The following is a 23,651-nucleotide window of genomic DNA, read 5'->3' as shown; positions in this document are numbered from 1 at the left end:
GTCTATCACTCTCCAAAATGACTTTAGTTTCACTGGTCCTTAACTAGCATCTACGTTTTGAGGACCTGCCATGTTCTATATGCTTTGACAGAAGATATAGATAACAGAAGAAGATAGAATTTTTGACTTTGAGTCATTGACAGTTTGAGGAAAGAAGAAAGAAATTAACTTGAGAATGTGTAATGAAGATATGGAGACTGTGTCATTTAATGGATTGAATGCAGGGATTAAAGTCAGGAAATCCTGGATTCAAATCACACCTTTGTCATTTATGATTATATAATTCTGAAAAAGTAATCTGATCTTTTTACCTTAGACAATTCCTGAGAAGGAGAGAAAGAAGGGTGCTGTAGTTGAAAAAGCATTGCATTTGAAGTCAGAGGACAGGATTCAAAATATTGCTCAGTCATTTCACTAACCTTGAACACATGAATCAATCTTTTTGATCCTGAGTTTCCCTAGCTGTAAAAAAACAAAAAAAAAAACAAAAAACAAAACAAAAAAAAAAGCAAGTTTGATTTGATGATCTCCAATGTTTTTTCCAACTTTAGTCTATGATCCCATGATTGTGATATGTAGAAAGAGAACTCACACTGAGAGGACTACACTCTGGCCAAAATCAGAGTCTATTTGTCTAATTACATAATTGTGTTGTGATGGACATAGTTAAGTATTGAAGGAGTTTATTAGGCAGAAAGCTCATCATGAGCTAGAGTTTTCAAGAGAGGGGGAAGAAAATAAGCATTTATATGCTGCCTATTATCTTCCAGCTACTATATAAGTACTTTTTAAACAAATATTATCTCACTTGATCTTCACAACATCCTTTTTTTGTAGTGGCAAGGGACCAGAAACTGAGCGGATGTCCTTCAATTGGGGAATGGCTGAATAAGTTATGGTTTATGAATGTTATAGAATAGTATTGTTCTATAAGAAATGATCAGCAGAATAATTTCAGAAAGGCTTGGAGAAACTTATATGAACTGATGCTGAGTGAAGTGAGCAGAACCAAGAGAATATTGAATGCTGCAACAACTAGATTATGTTATGGTCAACTCTGATGGATTCTTCTCAACAATGTGGTGATTCAGGCCAGTTCCAATGGTCTTGTGATGGAGAGGAACATCTGCATCCATAGAGAGAACTGTGGAGACCGAGTGTGAATCACAACAAAATATTTTCACCTTTTTTGTTGTTGTTTGCTTGCTTTTGGTTTTCTTATTTTTTTTTCCTTCTTGATCTGATTTTTCTTGTTCAGCATGATAAATATGGAAATATGTATAGGAGAATTGCACATCTTTAACATATATTGGATTTCTTGCTGTCTAGAGAAGGGGGTCGGGGAAGGGAGAGAGAAAAATTTGCAAAATGAGTTTTTGAAGAGTAAATGTTGAAAACTATCTTTGCATTTAAGTTGAAAATAAAAAAGTTATTATTTAAAATAAAACCTTGAGTTTCAGATTTTCTCCCTCCCTTCCCATTCCTCCACAGAGAAGGCAAATATGAAGTTATGCAAGACATTTCCATAAAATGCATGTTGCAAAAGAAAACAGATTTCTTCCCCCAAAATCTTAAGAAAAATAAAGTAAAATGAAAAGTATGCTTCATTCTTTATTCAGACACAATTAGTTCTTTTTCTGGGTATGGATATTATTTTTCCTCATAAGTGCTTCAAAGTAGTTCTGGATCACTGAATTGCTTAGAATACCAAAATCATCCACAGATGATCATATTGTAACATTGATATAATTTGTACACAAATTTCCATTTTGCATGAGCTCATGGAGGACTTTTGAAGTTCTTCTGAGAGCATCCTGCTCATCATTTTCCATAGAACAATAGTATTCCATCATAATCACATACTATAACTTAGTCAGTCATTCCCCAGCTGATGGATATACTCTCAATTTTCAACACTTTTTCTTGAGAAAAGAGCAGCTATACATATTTATATAAACATAAATCCCCTCCCTTTTGTAAAATTTAAAACTCTTTTGGGATCATGCCTAGCACTGACATTGCCAGGTCAAGGATCATGCATGATTTTATAGCCCTTTGGACACAGGTACAGACTGCCCTACAGAATGGAAGAATCAGTTAACAATTTCACCAGTGATGGATCAATGTTTTCTTTCCCCCCTACATTCCCTACAACATTTGTCATCTAGCCCATCCACTTCTGGCTCATTAGCTAATCTAATAGGTATGAGATATTACCTCAGAATTGGCTCAACTTGTATTTCTCCAATAAATAGTAAGTTAGAGTATTTTTTTCACTTGATTATGTATAACTTCATTAGCTCATCTGAAAATTGTTCTTATTTTTATAATTTATCAATTAGGAAATGGGTTATCCTTTTTATAAATTTGACTTTGTTTCCTATACATTTGAGAAATGAGGCCTTCATGAAAGAAACTTGTTTAAAAACTCTTTTTGCAATTATTACTACAAACTGTATCTCTCTTTTAATTCTAGTCTCTCTTTTACCTGTCACTCTGTCCATTCTCAAAAGTGTTTTGCTCCTGATAAATCCCTGCCCCAATATGCTCTCCCTTCAATCAAACCCTTCTTATAACCTCTTCCCTCCTACTGTTCTGAAGAATGAGATAGATTTCCATATCTACGTTGAGTGAATATGTTATTTCCTCTTGGACCCACTTCTTCTTAGAGTAAGCTTCACTTATTCTTCTTCAACTGCCCCTCTTCCCATCCACTGTAACAGCTTTTTCTTGACTCTTTTATGGCAAATAGTTTATACCATTCTACAGCTCCCTTTCCCTTTCTCCCAGTATGTTCCTCTCTCAGTCCTTAATTTTAATTTTTAGATATTATCCTTTCATTGTCACGTCACACCTGTGCCTCCCTGCCTCCCTCTTTTTCTGTTTCTCTTTTTATCTCTAGCTCTTTGTCTCTCTGTCTCTGTTTCTGTCTCTATGTCTCTGACTCTGTTTCTGTTTCTATCTCTCTCTCTGTGTATGTGGGTGTGTATATATATATATATATATATATATATATTCCTTCTAACTGCTCTAATAATAAAAAAGTTCTTACAAATTACAAATATCATCCTCCCATGTAGAAATATAAATAGATTAATCTTATTAAGTTTCCCATGATTTCCTTTTCTGATTACCCCTCCCTCCATTCTTCTCCTGAGATATGTATTTGAAAGTCAGAGTTTCTATTCAGCTCTGGTCTTCTAATCGTGAATGCTTGAAAATACTATATTTTATTGAATAACATTTTCCTGAAAAATAATAATCCATTTTCCTGGGGAGCAGACTTTTGGTTGTAATCCTAGCTCCTTTGATCTCTGGAATATCATATTCTAAGTCCTCTGAAGGTGCAGAAGATGCTAAATCTTGTGTTGTGCTGTCTATGGCTCCAGTATACTTGAATTTTTACTTTCTAGATGCTTGTAATATTTTCTCCTTGATCTGGGACTTCTGGAATTTGGCTATAATATTCCTGATGATTTTCATCTTGGGATCTCTTTCAGAAGGTGATCAATGGATATTTTATCCTTTAGTTTTATACTATCAGGATGGTTTTATTTGATAATTTCTTTAAAGATGAGATCTAAGCAACTATGAAAAATTTATTGAGCAAAGCATAATAACAGCAAGAATGTGAAATGATCAACTATGAAAGACTTGATTCTTCTCAATGGGTTAGTAATGCAAAGCAATCCCAATAGACTTTGGACAGAAAATATCATCTGCATCTAGAAAAAGAACTGTGGAGATTGAATATAAATCAACAAATACTATATCCACTTTTTTATGTTTTTTTTTTCCTCTCCCATGATTTTCCCCTTTTACTCTGATTTTTCTCTCCCAACATAATTTATAAATCAATATGTATTAAAATAAATATTTTTTAAAAGAAAGATGAGATCTAGACTTTTTTTGATCATGACTTTCAAGTAGACTAACAATTTAAAAATTCTTTTTCCTGGATCTATATTTCACATTATTCTCTACTTTTTTTTTCATTCTTTTCATTTCATTTGTTTCTTAATTCCTTATAAAGTCATTGGTTTCTATTTGCTCGAATCTAATTTAAAGGAATTATATTCCTCAGTGAGCTTTTATACTTCCTTTCCCTTTTGGCCAATTTGCTTTTTAAGGCATTCTTCTCCTCAATGGTAGTTTGTATTTCTTTTTGCATCATTCTCATTTCTCTTCACAATTTTCCCTCTACCTTTCTTAGTTTGCAAAATCCCTTGTGAGCTCTTCCATGGCCTGAAACCAATTCTTATTTTTTTTGGAGGCTTTGGATGTAGGAGTTTTGACTTCATTATCTTATTCTGAGTGTGTGGTTTGATTTTCCTTGTCACCCTAGTAACTTTCAAGGGTCAGAATTTTTTCTGCTGTTTGCTCATTTTCTCAGCCTATTACTAGGCTTTCAATTCTTTGTTAAAGTAGGGCTCTGTTTCCAGGCTGAAGAGTCCAATATCCTAAGCTGCAGTGACTTTCTGGAGCTGTTTTCAGAGATCCATCTATGGATCTGTAAGCTTTCAGTTCTTCCAAAGGGGTATGATCCATGGAGGAGTGTATTTATTATTCCCCTGACCTGCACTCTGATCTGTGAGTGATCACAGAACTCTTTTCTGTTCTGGAATTTTGAGAAGAATACCTGTTACACTGTTCTAGAATATTAGTACCTTTCCTACTTGGGAACTGTAATCTAGAATTATGTTCAGGTTCTGAGTATGTGCTAAGCAATAGAGTCCTGCCTCAGTGTTAGAAAAGGATCCCTGATCCTTTTGACCAGCTGTTCTTGACCCCTTTACTATCTGTCAGCTAAGAAGTCTGGAAGCCGCCACCAGTGCTCCTCCTGCTGCTTTTGTACCCATCACCAGTTCAGTGTCTCCCAAGCCCACTATTAGTTTGCTCATTTCCCAAGGCCCTCCTATCCTACTGAGACAAACCTTTCCTGTCAACCTTCTAATTCACTTGGTGTCTGTGCTAAGAGGTCCAGAAAGGGCAACTACTGCCATTGATTAAGATGTTTGTTTGTTCCTGGTTTGATGGGGACAGGGCTGGGGACTGTGATAGTATTACATTGCTGCTGATCCTCCAAGTTTTCTTTGGCTGGAAAAGTATTTGAGTCTGTATTTTTGTGGGTTCTGATTCTTTCAAATTTGTTTTGAATCATTATTTTTTTCTTTTAAGTAGTATTTTATTTTTCCAATTATATGCAAAGATAATTTTCAACATTCATCCTTGCAAAACCTTAGGTTCCAAATTTTTGCCTCTCCCCTTTTTCCTCCCTCTTATCTAGACAGCAAGCAATGTGATATAGTTTTAATGTGCAATCCTTCTAACCATATTTACATATTTATCATGCTGCACAAGAAAAATCTGATCAAAAGGGTAAAAACATGAAAAGAAAAGCAATAAGAACAACACAAAGGTGAAAACACTATGAAGCTTTACTTTTTAAAGAAAATTTTCTGCTTTGATTCACATTCGGATTCCATAGTTTTCTGTCCGAATTTGGATGTCTCTTTCCATTATAAGTCAGTTGGAATTGCTTTAAATCATCTCTGAAAAGAGACAAATCCATCACAGTTGTTCATCATATAATCTTGTTATTGTGTACAGTGTCCTCTTGGTTCTGCTTACTTCACTTAGCATCCAGCCTTTTCTGAAATCAGCCGGTTTACCATTTTTTTTTAATAACACAATTATATTCCATTGCTTTAATATATCATAACTTGTTCAGCCATTTCCCAACTGATGAACAGCCACTAAATTTCCAGTTCATTGTCACTAAAAAAAAAAATGGCTGCTACAAATATTTTTACACATGTAAGTCCTTTTCACTCTTTTATAATCTCTTTGGGATACAGACCCAGTAAAAACACTGCTAGATCAAAAGGTATGCACAATTTTATAGCCCTTTGGGCATAATTCCAAATTTCTTTTCAGAATGATTGGATTATTTCACAACTCCACCAATAATGTATCAGTGTCCCAATTTTTCCACATTCTCTCTAACATTTATATTATCTTTTTGTGTCATCTTACCAATTTGATAGGTATGAAGTGATACTTCAGAGTTGTCATGCTTTGCATTTCTCTAATCAATAATGATTTAGAACATTTTATACGACTAAAATGGTTTTAATTTCTTTGTCTGAAAATTTTCTGTTCATATCTTTTGACCGTTTATCAATGATGATTGGCTTTTATTCTTATAAATTTGAGTGAATTCTCTATATATTTTAGAAATGGGGCTTTTATAAGAAACACCCTGTAAAATTTTCCCACAGCTTTCTGCTTCCCTTCTAATCTACATTAGTTTTTGTTTGTTCAAAATCTTTTTTTAATTTAACATAATCAGGGTTAACCATTTTGCATTTCATAGTGTTCTCAAGTTCTTCTTTGGCCATAAATTCCTCCCTTCTCCACAGATCTGAGAGATAGACTATGCCTTGTTCTCCTAATTTTCTTATAGTATCATCTTTTACTGCCTAAATCATGAACCCATTTTCACCTTATCTTGGAATAGGTATTATTTATTAGTCAATGCCTTTTTTCTATCATACTATTTTCCAGTTTTCCCAGCAAATACTAATTATTTTAAAGTATATATAAAGGTCTGATGGAAAACTTGGATGATTCCCTGTCTTTTCTCTGGCATCTTGGCTCTGTTTCATGAGAAGATCATTTTAGATACACATTAATTAAGCATCTAATATTATCAAGCACTGTGCTGTGGGTAGGGTAGACAAATGGAAAAAAAAAAAAGAAAGACAAACCTCTTTCCTCAAAGTTCTTGACTTTCTGTAGAAAATGATAATTATATGTATGTGTGTGTGTGTGTGTGTGTGTGTGTTGTATAGATAGATAGATAGATAAATCTAGCTATTTGCAATTTATAAAGAATTTTTTTTTCATAACCATGGGGTATAGATTGGTACAGATATTGTTATACCCATCATAAAGATGGAGAAAACTGATTATTATAACATAAGTGATTTATCCCAGATGGTTTATCTAGTAAGTATTTGAGACAGTTCAGTATCTGAACCAAGGAATTTTGATATCAAGTTCTATACTTGAACATGAAAGGAAAACAGGAAAGGGTAGATATTTTTAAGAGCAAACAAAATGGAAAATGAAAAAAGCCTGTTGTGGGATTAAGTGAAAATGATATAATGAGAATTGTCAAAATATGTGATTGTTTTTATCTGTTTGGAGAAGTATTGGGCTCCTTACTCAGCAGAAGTCCTCCAGAAAAGATTAAATAACCTTTTATCTGAGATGTAGTGGCATTTTTTTTTTATTTAAAAGTTGTGTTACGTGACTCCTAACGTACTTTTCAAGTCTTAGATTCTATGAATTAAATCTGGGATTTCTAAAGGAATGAGCAGGTTGGAAAAGTAAGGAACAGAAGAGAATTGACATGAATATAGGCAAATCTGGCATTAAGATGTTCCCCAGAGATGATTGATTTACCATATAAGGGATATGGCAGACTACACACAGTAAGTATCAGTCTGGTCATGGTAAATGATTTGATCCTTTTGGTGGTTCTAGCCACAAACTCTGGCTATAGTTGTGAGTGAAAATGAATAAAATAAAGATGATTTAGTGGAAAACAGTTCCCTATGGAAATGGGGAGAATGATTTTTGAATAAAACAATACAGTATAAACATATATCTTGGGGTTTAGGAGATTGATGATAATCATGGGCATCCTCTCCTTATGTAAAATAGCCATTCTTTCCATGAAATAGGGACCTTCAGAAACAGATAAGATGCTTAACTGGTTGACTTTGTTTTTCAGAAAGCAGACATGGCAATCTCAGCCATCACCATCACACCAGAGCGGGAGAGTGTCGTAGACTTCAGCAAACGGTACATGGATTACTCAGTGGGGATTCTTATCAAGAAGCCAGAAGAGAAAATCAACATTTTCTCCCTCTTTGCTCCTTTTGACTTCGCTGTTTGGGCCTGCATTGCAGCAGCCATCCCCGTGGTTGGTGTCTTGATATTTGTATTGAACCGGATACAGGCCGTCAGATTGCAGAACTCTTCACAGTCTAGTCCATCAGCATCCTCCACCCTTCACAGTGCCATATGGATTGTCTATGGAGCCTTTGTACAGCAAGGTATGTTATAGATCTTTATTCAGTTCTCCTGAAAGGAAGAAGGAAGAAAGCAAGGAAAGAAGGAAGGAAGGGAGGAAGAAAGGAAGGAAAGGGGGAAGAGAGAGAGAGAGAGAGAGAGAGAGAGAGAGAGAGAGAGAGAGAGAGAGAGAGAGAGAGAGAGAGAGAGAGAAGGAAGGAAGGAAAGAAGAAAAGAAGCAAAGAAGAAAGAGAGAAAGAAAGAAAGAGAGAGAGAAAGAAAAGTTTAAAATAACTTATCCAATTTTATATCATTACTAAGGACTTATAGAATAGAATTCTTTCAGTTTCAGTTCTTCCTAGAAATGAATAAAATGATATCAGACTAAACTTTACATTCTACTTCTTCACTTTAATTAGAATTAATTTAGAAAGTTTGGGTTTGCTTTTATTTTTTATTTGATTTTAGCTTGGTGGATCATTTTGTACAAAATGTTGTCAAATGAAAACTGACTTTCTGCTTAATTTAAAGAAATTTATGTGGAAGAGAAAACACTGAGATTATTTAGCAAGGATCCAAACAGGAACCCAAGCATTCTTAAGGTGATTAGTGCTCATACATTTTCAGAGCTTTTCGGGTAGCCTTCTGTGATGTTATGGAATTGTCAAATTTTGGCTGCAAACTACAAATTCACATAGCTCCTAATGTGATTTTTGGCCCTGATTCTTGCCTCAGCAAAGGCCTGGTGGGCTGGAGAAAAGCAATAAGCCCCTGAGAGGCTTCTTAAGCAACCACCTAAGGGACCTAGGAGAAATAATTGGACTCATAGGGGCAGCCTTTGACTAAAAGTCAAACATAATAATTCACAGAACATTCTAAAAAAGATTCATCAAGGGAAGCTAGGATATTAATAAAAATAAAAAAACATGGCATGGCACATCATGCCATCATGTTTTTTGAAGGTTGAACAGAAAAAAAAAAGCACAAGGATCCATGGGTGGGAAGTAATATCATATTTATATTTTTTTTCCCTGAACATGAAATGTAAATTGGAAATTGGAAAAATCCCAAATCATAGCTTGGGGCCTTGAAGGTTTTATATCACATAGAAATAATGTATAAGACTACCAATGAAGTCATTTTTTTAAAAATCAAAGGCAGTCTGCTTTAAGTTTTGACAAGTTTTGTGTTACTTGGCAGTTGATACTAGTAAGACTGTGTCTTGGAATCTTCATAGTGGATCCCTGAGTTTCCAGTGGTTTTCATGGGTTCATAATTGTCCTTTTTTCATTTGGATAAGGACAAAATGAGAAACAAGCCAAAAGGCAGTTCTGATGGATTACCAATGTGATTGATGGAAATGAAGATGATAGTGATCTTTGAATGGTGATTGGGGAAGGGAGCCACCAAGCACCTTCACATTCTCTGCTTTTTTTAGGGGGAGAATCACCCACAAACTCCATGGCCATGCGCATTGTAATGGGGAGCTGGTGGCTTTTCACCTTAATTGTCTGTTCATCTTATACGGCAAATCTTGCTGCCTTCCTTACAGTATCACGGATGGATAATCCCATAAGGTAAGAAAAAACCTTTCCTCATTCAGTACTAAAGGTCAGGGTTGTAGATTAAAAAGGCATAAAGTGTATGTGTATGTGTATGGATGTATGTGTGTGTATGTGTGTGTATGTGTGTGTGTGTGTGTTCTAAGTCAAATAAATGAATTCCCTTAATGAAAGATGTTAAGATCGTGTATTTTAAGATCAGCACGAGACAGGAATTCAGGTTAGGGGAAAATCGCCAGTCTTTAGAAGGATCGGAGGTGGAAGAGAATCGGCGATAGCAATGTGTGCAGCTGAGTCAAGAAGCTAGCTCGACCAGCAGCCACACAACCAGCAGCTCGGAGTCTCGAACTCAGCCCGCTCTCTCCCCACTTGTCTTCCTCCCTCTCTCTCTGCCTCCACCCACCAAAATCGTCATTTCCTATACAACACATCAGGACTTGCACGGAGAGTGGGCAGGGACCATTCTTTATCCAATCATGTATATTAATAGAGTATAGCCCCATTCTTTATCCAATCATGTATATTAATAGAGGGGAGATTGGGCTGGGTTCGAGACTCCAAGCTGCTGGTTGTGTGACTGCTGGTCGAGCTAGCTTCTTGACTCAGCTGCACACATTGCTATCGCCGATTCTCTTCCACCTCCGATCCTTCTTCACTGAGAATAAAGACTGACGATTTTCCCCTAACCTGAATTCCTGTCTCGTGCTGATCTTAAAATACACGATCTTAACAGAAAGATCCTGAATATTCCCTGCCTTATGCATTATTGTTGTTGTTGTTGTAATTGCTACTGCTGCTACTTTTGTTGTTATTATTATCATTTCCCTAAGTTGAGAACTCACTGGGAGCAAACTTCCAAAAAAAAGGAAAATCCTTTTGAGACAGGCACCTTGTGGCTTGTGGCCCTAGGATTAATTGTTGTACCTCACTGATATCCAAACCAAATTAACTTCTGGGCATCTTGCCTATATACTTTTTCCTTATTCAACTAGGCTAGATCCTTATTGTATTCAGCTATTGCTATGCCTGACTCCAAACAGTTGACTGTTATTTGCCTTAGGTTCTGACATCTCTGATGATCCCTTTGACCTTTCAAAGCTTTTATGTTTGCAACCTGGTCAAGTCTATCTCTGGATATTCACTTTTTAAATAACTTAAAATCAGGGAAAAAAATAAATACACTCCCTAATAGGCACACACACACACACACACACACACACACACACACATATACTGTGAAAAGTAGGGACCAAGACATAGCCATAGATAAATTAAATGAACTCTCCTTCCAAGAAGACAGATGAGTCATATAGTCACATGTGACTTAGTTGACTTCTTGAATCCCCCCTGAATATGAACCTAGTATCCTGGGGTATCACCAATGGACTTTTTTTTTTATGGCCAATGGACTTTATTTTAGAGGAGAGAGTAATGACTTTACATGCCTCTATCTCACTTAAATCCAATTCACTTGCAAGTAGACAACATTCAAAATAAGGAAAGTCAAGTATGAATCTCTTAATTCCTTAACTTTGATCTTGACCAAGTGTAGTCATCTCGCTGGCTGCTCTAGCCTCCAGCATCTGAGGAACAGATTTCTTTAATTTCACCATCCAGCTATCTCTTTGATTAACCTTATTTCCAAATCAAATACACCTCTCCCTCTTCCAGGTCATCCTATGGCCCAGGAAGTGAACTTTGCCATTAATGGTAGTATCTGATACTTTTGAAATGAGATCAAATTCATCAATCTCACATGCAAGACACTGTGCACAAAATTGAAAAGATGCAAAGCTGAGATGAGATAGAATTCTTACTCTATCAAGGGACATCTGGGTAGCACAGATAGAGTGCTAGGACTGGAATCAAAAAAATCTGAGAGGTTTAGACTAGCTGTGTGACCCTGGGCATGTCATTCAATCCTGTTTGTCTCAGTTTCCTCATTTGTAAAATGAGCTGGAGAAGGAAATGGCAAATTATTCAGTATTTATGCCAAGAAATGCCAAAAGAAATCATTAACAGTCATTCATGGCTGAAATAACTGAACAGTAACAATAATAGAGTCTTTATATTCACACCAAAAGGCTATAATTTGTTAAGGGACAGATCAATTCTCCAAGAGCCTCCACAGCTGTGGATCATAACATCTGAAGGAGTTGCAGGGTAGCCTTTGCTAACACAAGTGTTGCGGACTGGGAATGAGATAAATTGGAGGCAGAGGGAAGAGGAGAGAGGTCAAACAATGCAACGGCCTCTCAGAGAGGTCAGAGAACAGCAACTGCCTTTCAGTCTCCTTGTATCATCCTCTCACAAGAGGAGATCCATTTTGTGTTGGATCTCCAGCAGTCACTGTCAGGTGACCCCCGTGTATTCCAACAATAATTCACAAAAAATACATGAACATGTCTTAGGAGGAATGCAGTTTTAGATGAGGTCTGAATGTGGGGAAAGGTGACGTGTGTGTGTGTGTGTGTGTGTGTGTGTGTGTGTGTGTGTTTGTGTGTGAAGTTTATTTCAAGAAAAGAAAAAAAAACAAGGTTTCCCTCTTTTTTATATTTATCAACATAAATGCATAGTGATCTGGAGGGAGAGACAAAAGATTACCATATTAGTTGGATAAAGTTGGTCAAGACATTTAAGTCAAATCTTCCTACAAGGTCATATCTTGTAGGTGTATCTTCTGTGATTTAATGACTAAAAGGTGATAGTGTCTTTATTAGCTGTTGGTTTATTTTGTTTTTGTTTTGTTTTTAAGGAGTAGTTCTAGTCTGATGATTTTATTCTTTTAGGGAGTACTTGGTGAGGACACCAAAACTATCAATCAATTAACACACTTTTTAAAAAAATGCTATGTCCAAGGAACTCTGTGAAGCATTGGAGATACAAAAAAGAGGGAAAGGCATACATATATAATTATATACAAGACACATACAGATATATGGAATGTTACCTAACTGTAAGAGGTGGTAGCCACTGGAATTACTGGAAAAGATAATCTTTGAGCAGAGTCTTGAAAAATACTAGGAATTCTCTAAAAATGAGATAAGTAAAAGGAGTGTTCCAGGTATGGTGTCAGCCATGTCAGTATTACATCCCAAATAACACAAAAATCTGTCAAAAACAATAAAATAGATTATCTTGAATTTTAAAGAAAAACTTAACTCATTGATGTAGTCTTATGGATTATTTTACTGTAGTGCAAGAGAAGGTAGAGAAATATGAATTAGAATGTTCAGTGTGAAGATCAACTAGTAACTTGGTATAGTTGGATCAAAGAAATAGAGATATTGAATCTTAATTCCTGTTTTCAGCAGTTTAGCGTAATAGTGGGAAATAATTGATAAATGATAATTAACAGGGATAGTAGAATCTAGTAAAAGATGTTCTTTTTTAAAAATTAAGTATGAGGAAGACAAATTAGGAGATATTGAATGTTAGATAGAAAGAGGATGATCATAGAGGCAATATGATGGAGAAGATAGAAGAAAACAGGATCAAGGATCCATATTTATGGCTTGAACTTGGGAAGGACGATCACTGCTTCATTTGAAAATTCTCTTTAGAAATATCTATCAGCAAGTTCTCTGTAATTAATCATTTTAGGGAGTTGCTTTAGGGAGAATTTAAATGGCTCATCCATGGTCATGAAGCTAGAATGTGTTACAGGACAGATTTGAATCCAAGCCTTACAACCTTTTATCCCCTATGACACTCTAAATCAAGTTTCCCCCTCTTTTAATGTATAAAAATAGAGTATGTTTTACCTTTCCTTGGAAACTGCAGGGGTTTTACTTAGGCCTGAGTTGTTGGCTCATTAATTTTAAAATATTGGGTATGGGGTCAAAGATCATAGAGATCTCTATTTTCTTATTCTGAAGATGATTAAAGACCAAGGTAGGCTTGCTGACTTCACATTCACCTTGCACCTCTCTCATCTGAAGTGAGAGATAAAAAGCTTTGCTTATCAGGCTGGAAAATGTTTGTACCATATTTTATTCTATTCTTAATTTGCCTAATGTTAATAAGATACCATTTTAGAGAAGTTGAGGTACCAGATGGAGATTTTTTTTCACTTCTGTTCACCTTTTCTTTTTCATTCTTTTTATTCTGTCTATATCTCTCCTCCTACTTCACTAATTCTGACTCTTGAAAAGAATAAAAAATAGATGGGGATTCCCACCCAAATGTTAGACAATATGGTTCTATGTTTGGACTGCCAATGTTCATGAAATGTCACAGCTCCCATTCTCATTTTAATGTTAACACATCCATGTAGCCCAGAGATGTCTGAATTTCCATTCTGCTTTTCAAGCAGTCATTGAAGAAAACAAGAAATAGATATTTAGGAAGACTGGATTCCATAAAAGGTTACAAATGTCACCTAACCTATTGGATATTTGACCATGCTGTAGTTCATCCCTCTGATCTGTATCATAGCTTTCTGCAGCCTATAGTAACATTAGGAAATTGGCTTATGAAACAATTAAAAAAAAATTCTTGTATTTTTTTCCCTAAAGAGTCTCAAGAGGTAGGTATTACACAATACCTAATAATCTGTGTTAGAACAGAAAATTTCTCCTAATGGGTAAATCTCCCTTGATGCAACTTGAGTATATTTTTCACTTTGTCCTCTATGAGTACAAAGAACACTAATTTGTTGTGTTTATTTTAAACCTTTAAAAATATATTCTCTTCGTACACTATACCCCTGTTTTTTTCTTCCAACCCAAACTTACAGTCCATTAGACTTTCGGTAAAGTCTTGTGTTCTGTGCACTAAATATTAGCAATGATGAAAATTCATATTTATATATTGCTTCTGCATCCTATCCAACAACCCTGTGAGATTAGTGTTGGAAACACTATACATACTTGATGGATGGGGATATCAAGGTTTTGAAGTTTGCACTGTATGTGGATGAAGATACATGCACTAAGTCATATTAATTAAAAGTGCCAGAGTTAGAATTATAATAACAGCTTATATTTACATCATACTTTGAGATTTACAAAGCTTGTATTTCACACTATCACCAGTAACTCAATTATGCATTTGATAGTGCAAATCTTCTTATGTCCATTTTACAGATGAAAAATATATTACATAGAGAGTTTAAATAACATGTTCAAGGTCACCCAGATAGCAAGTAACAAAATCCTCTTGCCCCCTTTTTCTTTAGGAAGTGGAGATCAGAGGAGTCTCCTCTGAGATCAGAGGGTCTAAACCCATTGTTGTTTGTGCTTTACTATCTTGAGCAATGGTTTTCTTTTTTCATTAATTTGTAAGTCGATAATATATTCAATAATCCTAAGTCAAAGAATACCTCAAAGGGGCATTTCTTTTTTATGTTGACGTGATAAACAAAAAAAGTAGCTGAAGTGAAGTGGATCATCTAGAGTTAGACCTAGAGGATAAATACCTTTCTCTGATGATGAAGAAATGAATGAGACATGGATGATATGGTGAGGAGAGAGAGCAAGGACAATAACGACAGAAAACATAACTGAGCACCGTATTCAAAATGAGGTGCTCAAATGAATAGTTGAGCCCAGTTTGATCTGGGCTTGAGCCTCAGGATGGAATCTGAGAAACTAGTTACATTAGCCCTTTTCAGTCCAGAGAACACTGGAGACCAAAAAATCTTTGGGTGTTGCATGGATTCACCATATTCTCTTCTACTCACTTTTGATAGACTTTTGAAATGAATGGAAATGAACAAGATTTCATGTGAGCCATTAAATAAAACTCTCACTAAATTGCCATTAAATGACTGAGAAATACTGTCAATCATATGTCAGGAATCATAGAGAAGGATACTTCCCTGCCTTCTGGAATCTCAGAATGGAATCAGGCCTTCAAAGGTAGTAGCAAGGTACATTAGAATTAAACTTGATGAACATGGAATAATTGAGTGGTGATGTGGAAATGAAAGTTATCAGAATGACTATGTATTTAATTTTGCAGTTCTATATTACAAAGAAAAGGGATACTATACGTAGCGATGCCCTTTACAATTAATGTGAATGTAAAAGAAAGGCAAAGGAAGGGAAGGGAACAGAAAGAAAGAATGAAAACCTAGACACAATTTTATTACCCAAAATTTTTAGGAAAGGAATATCCCTGGTTGTATAGAAGTTTGAAAACATGAATTTTTTTCTCTATAGTGGTAAGTAATCCCAATGATGAAAGAGGAAATATCAAAAGAGATCAAAGTAGAGCTTCTGATGAACTCAAATTTAAAGAGCTTATGTAAAAAACATAAAGTAAAGAAATAAATGGACATGTAGATATTGTATACACAAATAAGGTATGTAGTATATTATAATGTATTTATGTATATAAAATTATAGAAAGGTAGACACAGAAAAACAGAGGCAGAAACACACACACACAAAGGAAGAGACAAAAAGAAACCAAGACCCAGAGAAAAAAGAGAGAGGAAAAAAAAAAAACACTTTAAAAGAATTAGAATTAACAAAGTTTTTCTTGAAATAAAAATTTTTGGGAGTTCTGGGTGAAGAGCCAAGATGACAGAGTGAAGCCAGGAAGCTGCTGAAGTGTTCCCAGTTTCCCTTGAAACCCACATAAAAAACAGCTTCTAAACAGTCTGATGGAATGAAAACACTCTCCAGCTCAATTTAGATTGGAAGGATTTCAAGAAAAGTCAATCCCTTTGGGGTGAAAAGGGTATTCAGGTCAGTTCAGACAAAGTCTGAGAAAGACAATGAGAAGGTCTTAAATATAGCAGTCAGCAAGAAAGACCTTTGTATAATGGCTCAGTAGCAAAGGAAACCAGTGGATCAGCCCCTGTACTAGATAAGACGACAAATTCTGGGAAACCAGGCTGTTTTCTGGAAAGAGCAGGTAAAGCTACCTTCTGCTGTGAGGAAAAAAAACACAAACAGAAAAGATCTCTGTGTTCAAAAACATGACTTAGAACTCCATAGGAAACTTGGAAGAGGACCCCCTTTATCCCAGAAACAGAGCTCCACCATAAAAATAACAAAAAAAGAAATTCAAAAAGAAAAGGAAAGGAAATGATCAAGAAATAGTGAACATTAACCATAGAAAGCTACTATGGTGACACAGAAGAACAAAATGCCACTCAGATGAGGAAAAAATATCCACAGAGGAAATCTCAAAGAGTGACATGAATTGGTCTCAAGCCCTAAGAGGCTTCTTGGAAGTTCTCATAACATATTTTAAAAGGCAAATGAGAAAAGTAGAAGAAAAAAATGAGAAAAGAAATGAGAAGTACCCCACTGAAAAGACACCTGACCTGGAATCAGATGCAGGAGAGACAATTTTAAAATTATTGTTCTATCTTAAGGCCATAAACAACAACAAAAAAGACCCTGGATAGTATTCTTCAAGAAATCTTCAAGGAAAACTGCCCTGATATATTTGAAACAGAGAGGGAAATATTCATTGAAAGAATCCATTGATCATTTCCAGAAAGAGATCTGGGAAAAAACCCAAGCTAGAAAACATTGTTGTGAAATTCCAGAATTATAATCTCAAGCAAAAAATACTGTAACGAGAGACAAAAGCAATTCCAGTATGAAGGAGCAACAGTCAGGATTTTTCAGAATCTGGCAATATCTACAATAAAGGGTTGGAGGGCCTGGAATGTCATACTCCTGAAGGCAAAGCACCTTGGGATACAATCAAAAGTTAACTACCCACCTACACTGAGCATCATCTTTCAGGGGAGATGCATCTTCAATGACATAAGGGATTTTAAATGATCTTTATTAAAAAAAAAAAAGAACCAAATAGAAAATTTGATCTTCAAACACAGGACTCAAGAGAAATATAGAAAGGCAACAGGAGGAAATATATTTTACTTTAAATTTAAATTGTTTAAATCCCTACAAATGATATCTATAATTCTTTTTTTAAATTTTTTTGATTTTTAAAAATTTATTATAATAACTTTTTATTGACAGAACCCATGCCAGGGTAATTTTTTACAACATTATCCCTTGCACTAACTTCTGTTCTGATTTTTCCCCTTTCTCCCTCCACCCCCTCCCCTAGATGACAAGCAGTCCTATATATGTTGAATATGTCGCAGTATATCCTAGATACAATATATGTGTGCAGAACCAAACAGTTTTCTTGTTGCACAGGGAGAATTGGATTCGGAAGGTAAAAATAACCCAGGAAGAAAAACAAAAATGCAAACAGTTTACATTCATTTCCTAGTATTCTTTCTTTGGGTGTAGCTGCTTCTGTTCATCATTGATCAATTGAAACTGAATTAGGTCTCTTTGTCAAAGAAATCCACTTCTATCAGAATACATCCTCATACAGTATCGTTGTTGAAGCATATAATGATCTCCTGGTTCTGCTCATTTCACTCAGCATCAGTTCAAGTAAGTCTCTCCAAGTCTTTCAGTATACATCCTGCTGGTCATTTCTTACAGAACAATAATATTCCATAACATTCATATACCACAATTTACCCAACCATTCTCCAATTGATGGGCATCCATTCATTTTCCAGTTTCTAGCCACTACAAACAGGCCTGCCAGGGCTGATAGCTATAATTCTTAAATATTGTATCTGTTATTGGGGCAGTTAGAAGGTGAATACATGGATGAAGGATATGGATATGAATGGACTCTGATGTGATGATATAAAAAAAAAAGGTATTAAGGAATAGGAAAAAAATATGCTGAGAGAAGAGGAAAGAGGAGGTATAATAGAACAAATCAGATCACATGAAGAGCCACAAAAGATGTATTACAATAGTGGGAAAGAAGAGAAGGGGATCTGAAGTTTAATATCATCAGTTTTGGCTCAAAGAGGGAATAACTTGATCATTCAATTGATTATAGAAATATATATTTACCTTATACAGAACTAGGAGGAGAAAGGGGAAATAAAAGGGAGAGGCTGGATAGAAGGGAGGGCAGATAGAGAGTGGGATGAGTTAAAAACAATACTAAGAAGTGACTGCATGGAAAGGTAGCAAAAGTTTATACAGGGGAAAAATAGGATGAAGTGAAATAGAGAACTGGTACTAACTGTGAATGTGAATGGGATGAACTCTTCCATAAAATGGAAGTAAATAGCAGAGTGGATTACAGAATTCTACAATATGTTGTTTACAAAAACACATTTGAAACAGATATATGTATATATGTGTGTTTGTATGTATGTATATATAGATTAGATATATAGATTTATAACAGGAATAAAAGAATGGAGCGAATTTTATTATGCTTCAATTGAAGGAAAAAAAGCAGAGGTAGCAATTCTGATCTCAGATAAACCAAAAGTAAAAATAGATCCAATTAAAAGAGATAAGAACAGAAACTATGAAGTAATAATGATACTAAATGCTTATGCATTATGTGCAAGAACATCCAAATTCTTAGAGAAGATACTAAGCCAGATACAGGAAGAAATACACAGGAAAACTTTATTAGTGAGGGATCTCATCCTTACTCTCTCAGAATTGGACAAACCTAACCACAAAATAAACAACAAAGAAACTAAGGAGGTTAATAGAATCCTGGAAAACCTAGATACAATAAACTCTGGAGAAAACTGAATAGGGAAAGAAATGAATACACATTTTTTCTCAGCAATACATGGCACTTACACAAAAATTGACCATGCATTTATAAAAACCTCACAATCAAATTCAGAAAAGCAGAAATAATAAATACTATTTTTTTCAGATCACATGAAAAAATTAAATTCAAAAAAAGATTAGAGACATTTAACCAAAAAAAACTGGAAATTAAACAATCTAATTCTAAATAATAAGTGGTTCAAAGAACAATTCACAATTCACAATAATTTCATCTAAGAGAATGACAATAGTGAAACAACATACCAAAATTTATGGGATGCAGCCAAAGCAGTTCTTAGGGGAAAAAAAGTATATCTCTAAAAAGTTATATGAATAAAATGGAGAAAGAGAAAATCAATGAATTGAGCATGCAGCTAAAAAAGCTAGGGAAAAAAAAACCAAATTAAATCTCCCCAATTAAATATCAAATTGGAAATTCTGAAACTCAAAGGAAAGATTAATAGAATTTGAACTAAGAAAACTATTGAGCTAGGTAGAAAATTGAGTTGCTTTTATGAAATAACCAATAAAAACTATATATTTTTTGTTAATTTGATTATTAAAAGGAAAGAAAATGAAATTAACAACAAAAAAAATGCAATGGGTGAACTTACTATCAATGAAAAAGAAATTAAAGAAATAATTAGAAGCTATTTGCCCAACTGTATGACAGCAAGTTTGAAAATCCATCTGAAATTCATGAATATTTGGAAAACTATAAATTGTCCAGATTAAGAGAAGAGGAAATAAATTACTCAAATAATCCCATTTTTTAAAAAAAAAGACATTGAAGAACCCATCGATGAATTCCCTAAGAAAAAATTCTACCAAACATTTAAACAAAAATTAATTCCAATATTATATAAACTATTTTGAAAAATAGACAAGGAGTCCTACCTACCAAATTCCTTCTATGACACAAATAGGATACTGATATCTAAACCAGGAAGAGTCAAAACAGAGAAAGAAAATTACACAACAGTCTCTCTAATGAATATTGATGCAAAAAATTTAAATAAAATATTAACAAAGAGATTACAACAACTTATCAGCAGGATAATTCACTATGACTAAGTGGGATTAATATCAGGAATGCGGGGCTGCTTCAGTATCAAGAAAATTATTGCCGTCAGTGATAATATCAGTAAGAAAATAAACAGAAAGCATATGAGAATCTCAATAGATGCAGAAAAAAACTTTTGACAAAATACAGCACTCATTCCTATTAAAGACACCAGAGAGCATAGGGATAAAGGGAACTTTCCTTAAAATAATAAGCAGCACCTATCTAAAACCAACAGCAAGCATTATTTGTAGTGGAGAGAAGCTGGATGCATTCCCAATAAGATGAGTGGTGAAACAAGGATGTCCATTATCACCACTATTATTCAGCGTTGTTCTAGAAATGTTGGCTGTAGCAATAAAGAAAGAAACAGAAATTAAATGAATTAAAATAGATAATGAGGAGGTAAAACTATCACTCTTTGCAGATGATATAATGATATAGTTAGAGGATCCTAGAAAATCATCCAAAAACCTCCCTGAAACAATTAATAGCTTTAACAAATTTGTAGGATATGGTATAATTAACATAAATGATCAGTATTTCTATATATGACTAACAAAACCAGCAGCAAGACATAGAAAAATAAATTCCATTTAAAAAAGTGCAGAGAAAATAAAATACTCGGTTGTCTATTGGCTAAGACAAAGCCAGGTGCTATAAGATCACAATTACAAAACTCTTGTCACAAATAAAGTCAGATCTAAAAATCAATTGCTCATGGGTAAGGTGAGCTAATATAATAAAAATGATAATTTTACCTAAATTGAACTACTTGTCCAATGTCATAACAACCAACTTGCCAAAAAATTATCTTATGCAACTAGAAAAAAAAAAATAAAAACAATATTTATCTGGAAGAATGAAAAGTCGGAATATCAAAGGAATAACTGAAAGAAAAATACAAAAAATGGTAGCCTAGCAGTACCAGACCTAAAACCATATTATAAAGCAACAGTTATCAAAACATTTGGTGCTGACTAAGCAATAGAACAGTAAATCAGTTGACTAGATTAGATATACATGACACAATAATCAATTACTATAGTAATATAGTATGTGATAAATCCTTCAAACTCTAGCTTCTAAGATAAGAACTCAATATTTCACAAAAATTTCTGGGAAAACTAGAAAATAATGTTAGAAATCTGTCATAGACCTATATCTCACACTCCACATCAAAATAATGTGAAAATGGATACATTAATTGTGTGTAAATGGTAATATCCTAAGCAAATTAGGAAAGCAAGAGATAATTTGCTTAATAGATCTTTGAAGAAGGGAGGAATTTATGACCAAAGAAGAACTAGAGAACATTATGCAATGCAAAATGGACAACTTTGATTACATTAAATTAAAAAGGTTTTACACAAACAAGTCCAACATAAACAAGAAAAAAAGGGAAGTACAGAGCTAGGGAAAAAATATTTATAGCCAGTGTTGCTTATAAAAGTCTAATTTCTAAAAAAAAATAAAAAAACTGTGTCAAATTTATAAGAACACAATTCATTCCTCAATTGATAAATCATCAAATGATATGAGCAGTTTTCAAAGTATATGAAAAAAATGCTCTAAATCATTATTGATCAGAAAAATGCAAATTAAAACAACTCTGAGGTGCTACCTCACACCTTTCAGATTGGCTAAAATGACAGAAAAAGATAAAGATAAAGTTGGGGGATGTTAGAAAACAGGGACACTAAATGCATTGTTAGTGGAGTTGTAAAATGATCCAACCATTCAGGAGAACAATTTGGAATCATGCCCAAAAGAATAACAAACTGCACATATCCTCCAATCTAGCAGAGCCATTACTGTGTCTGTATCCAAAGGAAATCATAAAGGAGGGAAAAGAGCCCACATGTACAAAAATTAGCAAAGACTTGGAAAATGAATAGATGTCCATTAATTGGGGAATGGCTGAATAAGCTTTGGTATATGACAGTAATGGAATAACACTGCTTTATAAAAAATGATGAAAAAGCCAATTTTAGAAAAGCCTGAAAAAATTTATATGAACTGATCCTGAGCGAAATAAGCAGAACCAAAGAATACATTGTACCCAGTAACATCGAGATTATGTGATGATCAGCTATAAAAAACCTGGTTCTCCTCAGTGGTTCAGTAATCCAAAGCAATCCCAATAAACTTTGCATAGAAAACACCATCTGCATCCAGAAAAAGAACTATTTTTGAGAATGAATGTGAATCAACACATGCTACATTCACTTTTTTTTCTGTTTTTTTTTCTCTTGTGGTTTTTCCCTTTTGTTTTGATTTTTTTCTCTCAACATGATTCATAAAGAAATGTGTATTAAATATTAATATACACATGTAGCAGGAAAAATAAAACAATAAATTATAAAAAAGGAACTGAGTACCTGAGGAACAAAGATCCTTTTTTTAAGATCATACCAATGATAATGCTGTCAAAGTGGAAGTTAAGATCTGTTCACAAAAACAAAACAAAATAAATGTTATTTTAATGGTACTTTGTAAATTTCTTATGTGTTTTTCTTGGATTGTCTTCTTTTCTTTTATGTTTTGATCATATTTACTTATCATCATGTTTCTTTGCATAATTATTTCAAATTATATATTGTTCCCCCCTTGCACATCATAGAACAATTGGAATTGAAATTCAAAGGTACATGGCATATTGTATGTGTATATATATATATATATATATATATATATATATGTAGGTATGTGTTTACACATACACTATAATTGTATCTTATGTATATATATATATATATATATATATATATATGGTGAGGTATGTATGTATATATGTGTATATGTGTATCTATACATACATATATGTGTGTGATATGTGTATATTATATATAAAAATTGTTAACATACTGCCATATTTATCTAACATTTCTGTCACTCCTAATTCATAAGCTAGTACTACATGCTTAACAAATATTTATCAGATAAATTGTGTCTGCCAACTGTAATAGAATATACTCTCAATAGTCATTTATGACTTGATGGAATTAAATAGAAATAAAACTAGATTGAAAAAAATGCATGACAGATAGAGACAATAATTACAATAAGGTAAGAAAATAGTACACTAAAAGCAAACTCAACTTTGTGCAAATATGATGACCAATCTTTCACATAGAGTATGAGTAATAGACCAAACATTCTTTTTCTCAATAGAGACCTATGAAACTATGAACTATGAAAACAGAATGTGGTATATGCATATAGATAAGTTCACTCTTAAAGTGATTTTGTATATTTTTATTTGTTGCAGAGGGAAATTTAATGATGTGAGTATGGGTTGGATAATATAGCATATATCTAGAATGACTATGATATATTACTACTACTACTATTACA

The 23,651-nt window shown here is 34.0% G+C and overlaps 1 protein-coding gene across 2 annotated transcripts in view; it reads left to right on the top strand.

The window, feature by feature from the left end:
- Window positions 1-23,651, top strand: part of GRID1 (glutamate ionotropic receptor delta type subunit 1) — a 1,098,515-nt gene that overhangs the window by 952,067 nt on the left and 122,797 nt on the right. For both annotated transcript variants that reach the window (XM_031956732.1, XM_031956733.1), the window contains exons 11-12: window positions 7,802-8,126; window positions 9,521-9,659. In XM_031956732.1, coding sequence (XP_031812592.1) covers window positions 7,802-8,126; window positions 9,521-9,659 — 464 coding nt within the window. The remainder of the gene's footprint in view (window positions 1-7,801; window positions 8,127-9,520; window positions 9,660-23,651) is intronic.

The sequence above is a fragment of the Sarcophilus harrisii genome, chromosome 2 (assembly GCF_902635505.1).
Source record: "Sarcophilus harrisii chromosome 2, mSarHar1.11, whole genome shotgun sequence".
Classification (NCBI taxonomy): Eukaryota; Metazoa; Chordata; class Mammalia; order Dasyuromorphia; family Dasyuridae; genus Sarcophilus; species Sarcophilus harrisii.
Note: the sequence above shows the minus strand (reverse complement) of the source record. Positions and strands in the feature narration are given on the sequence as shown.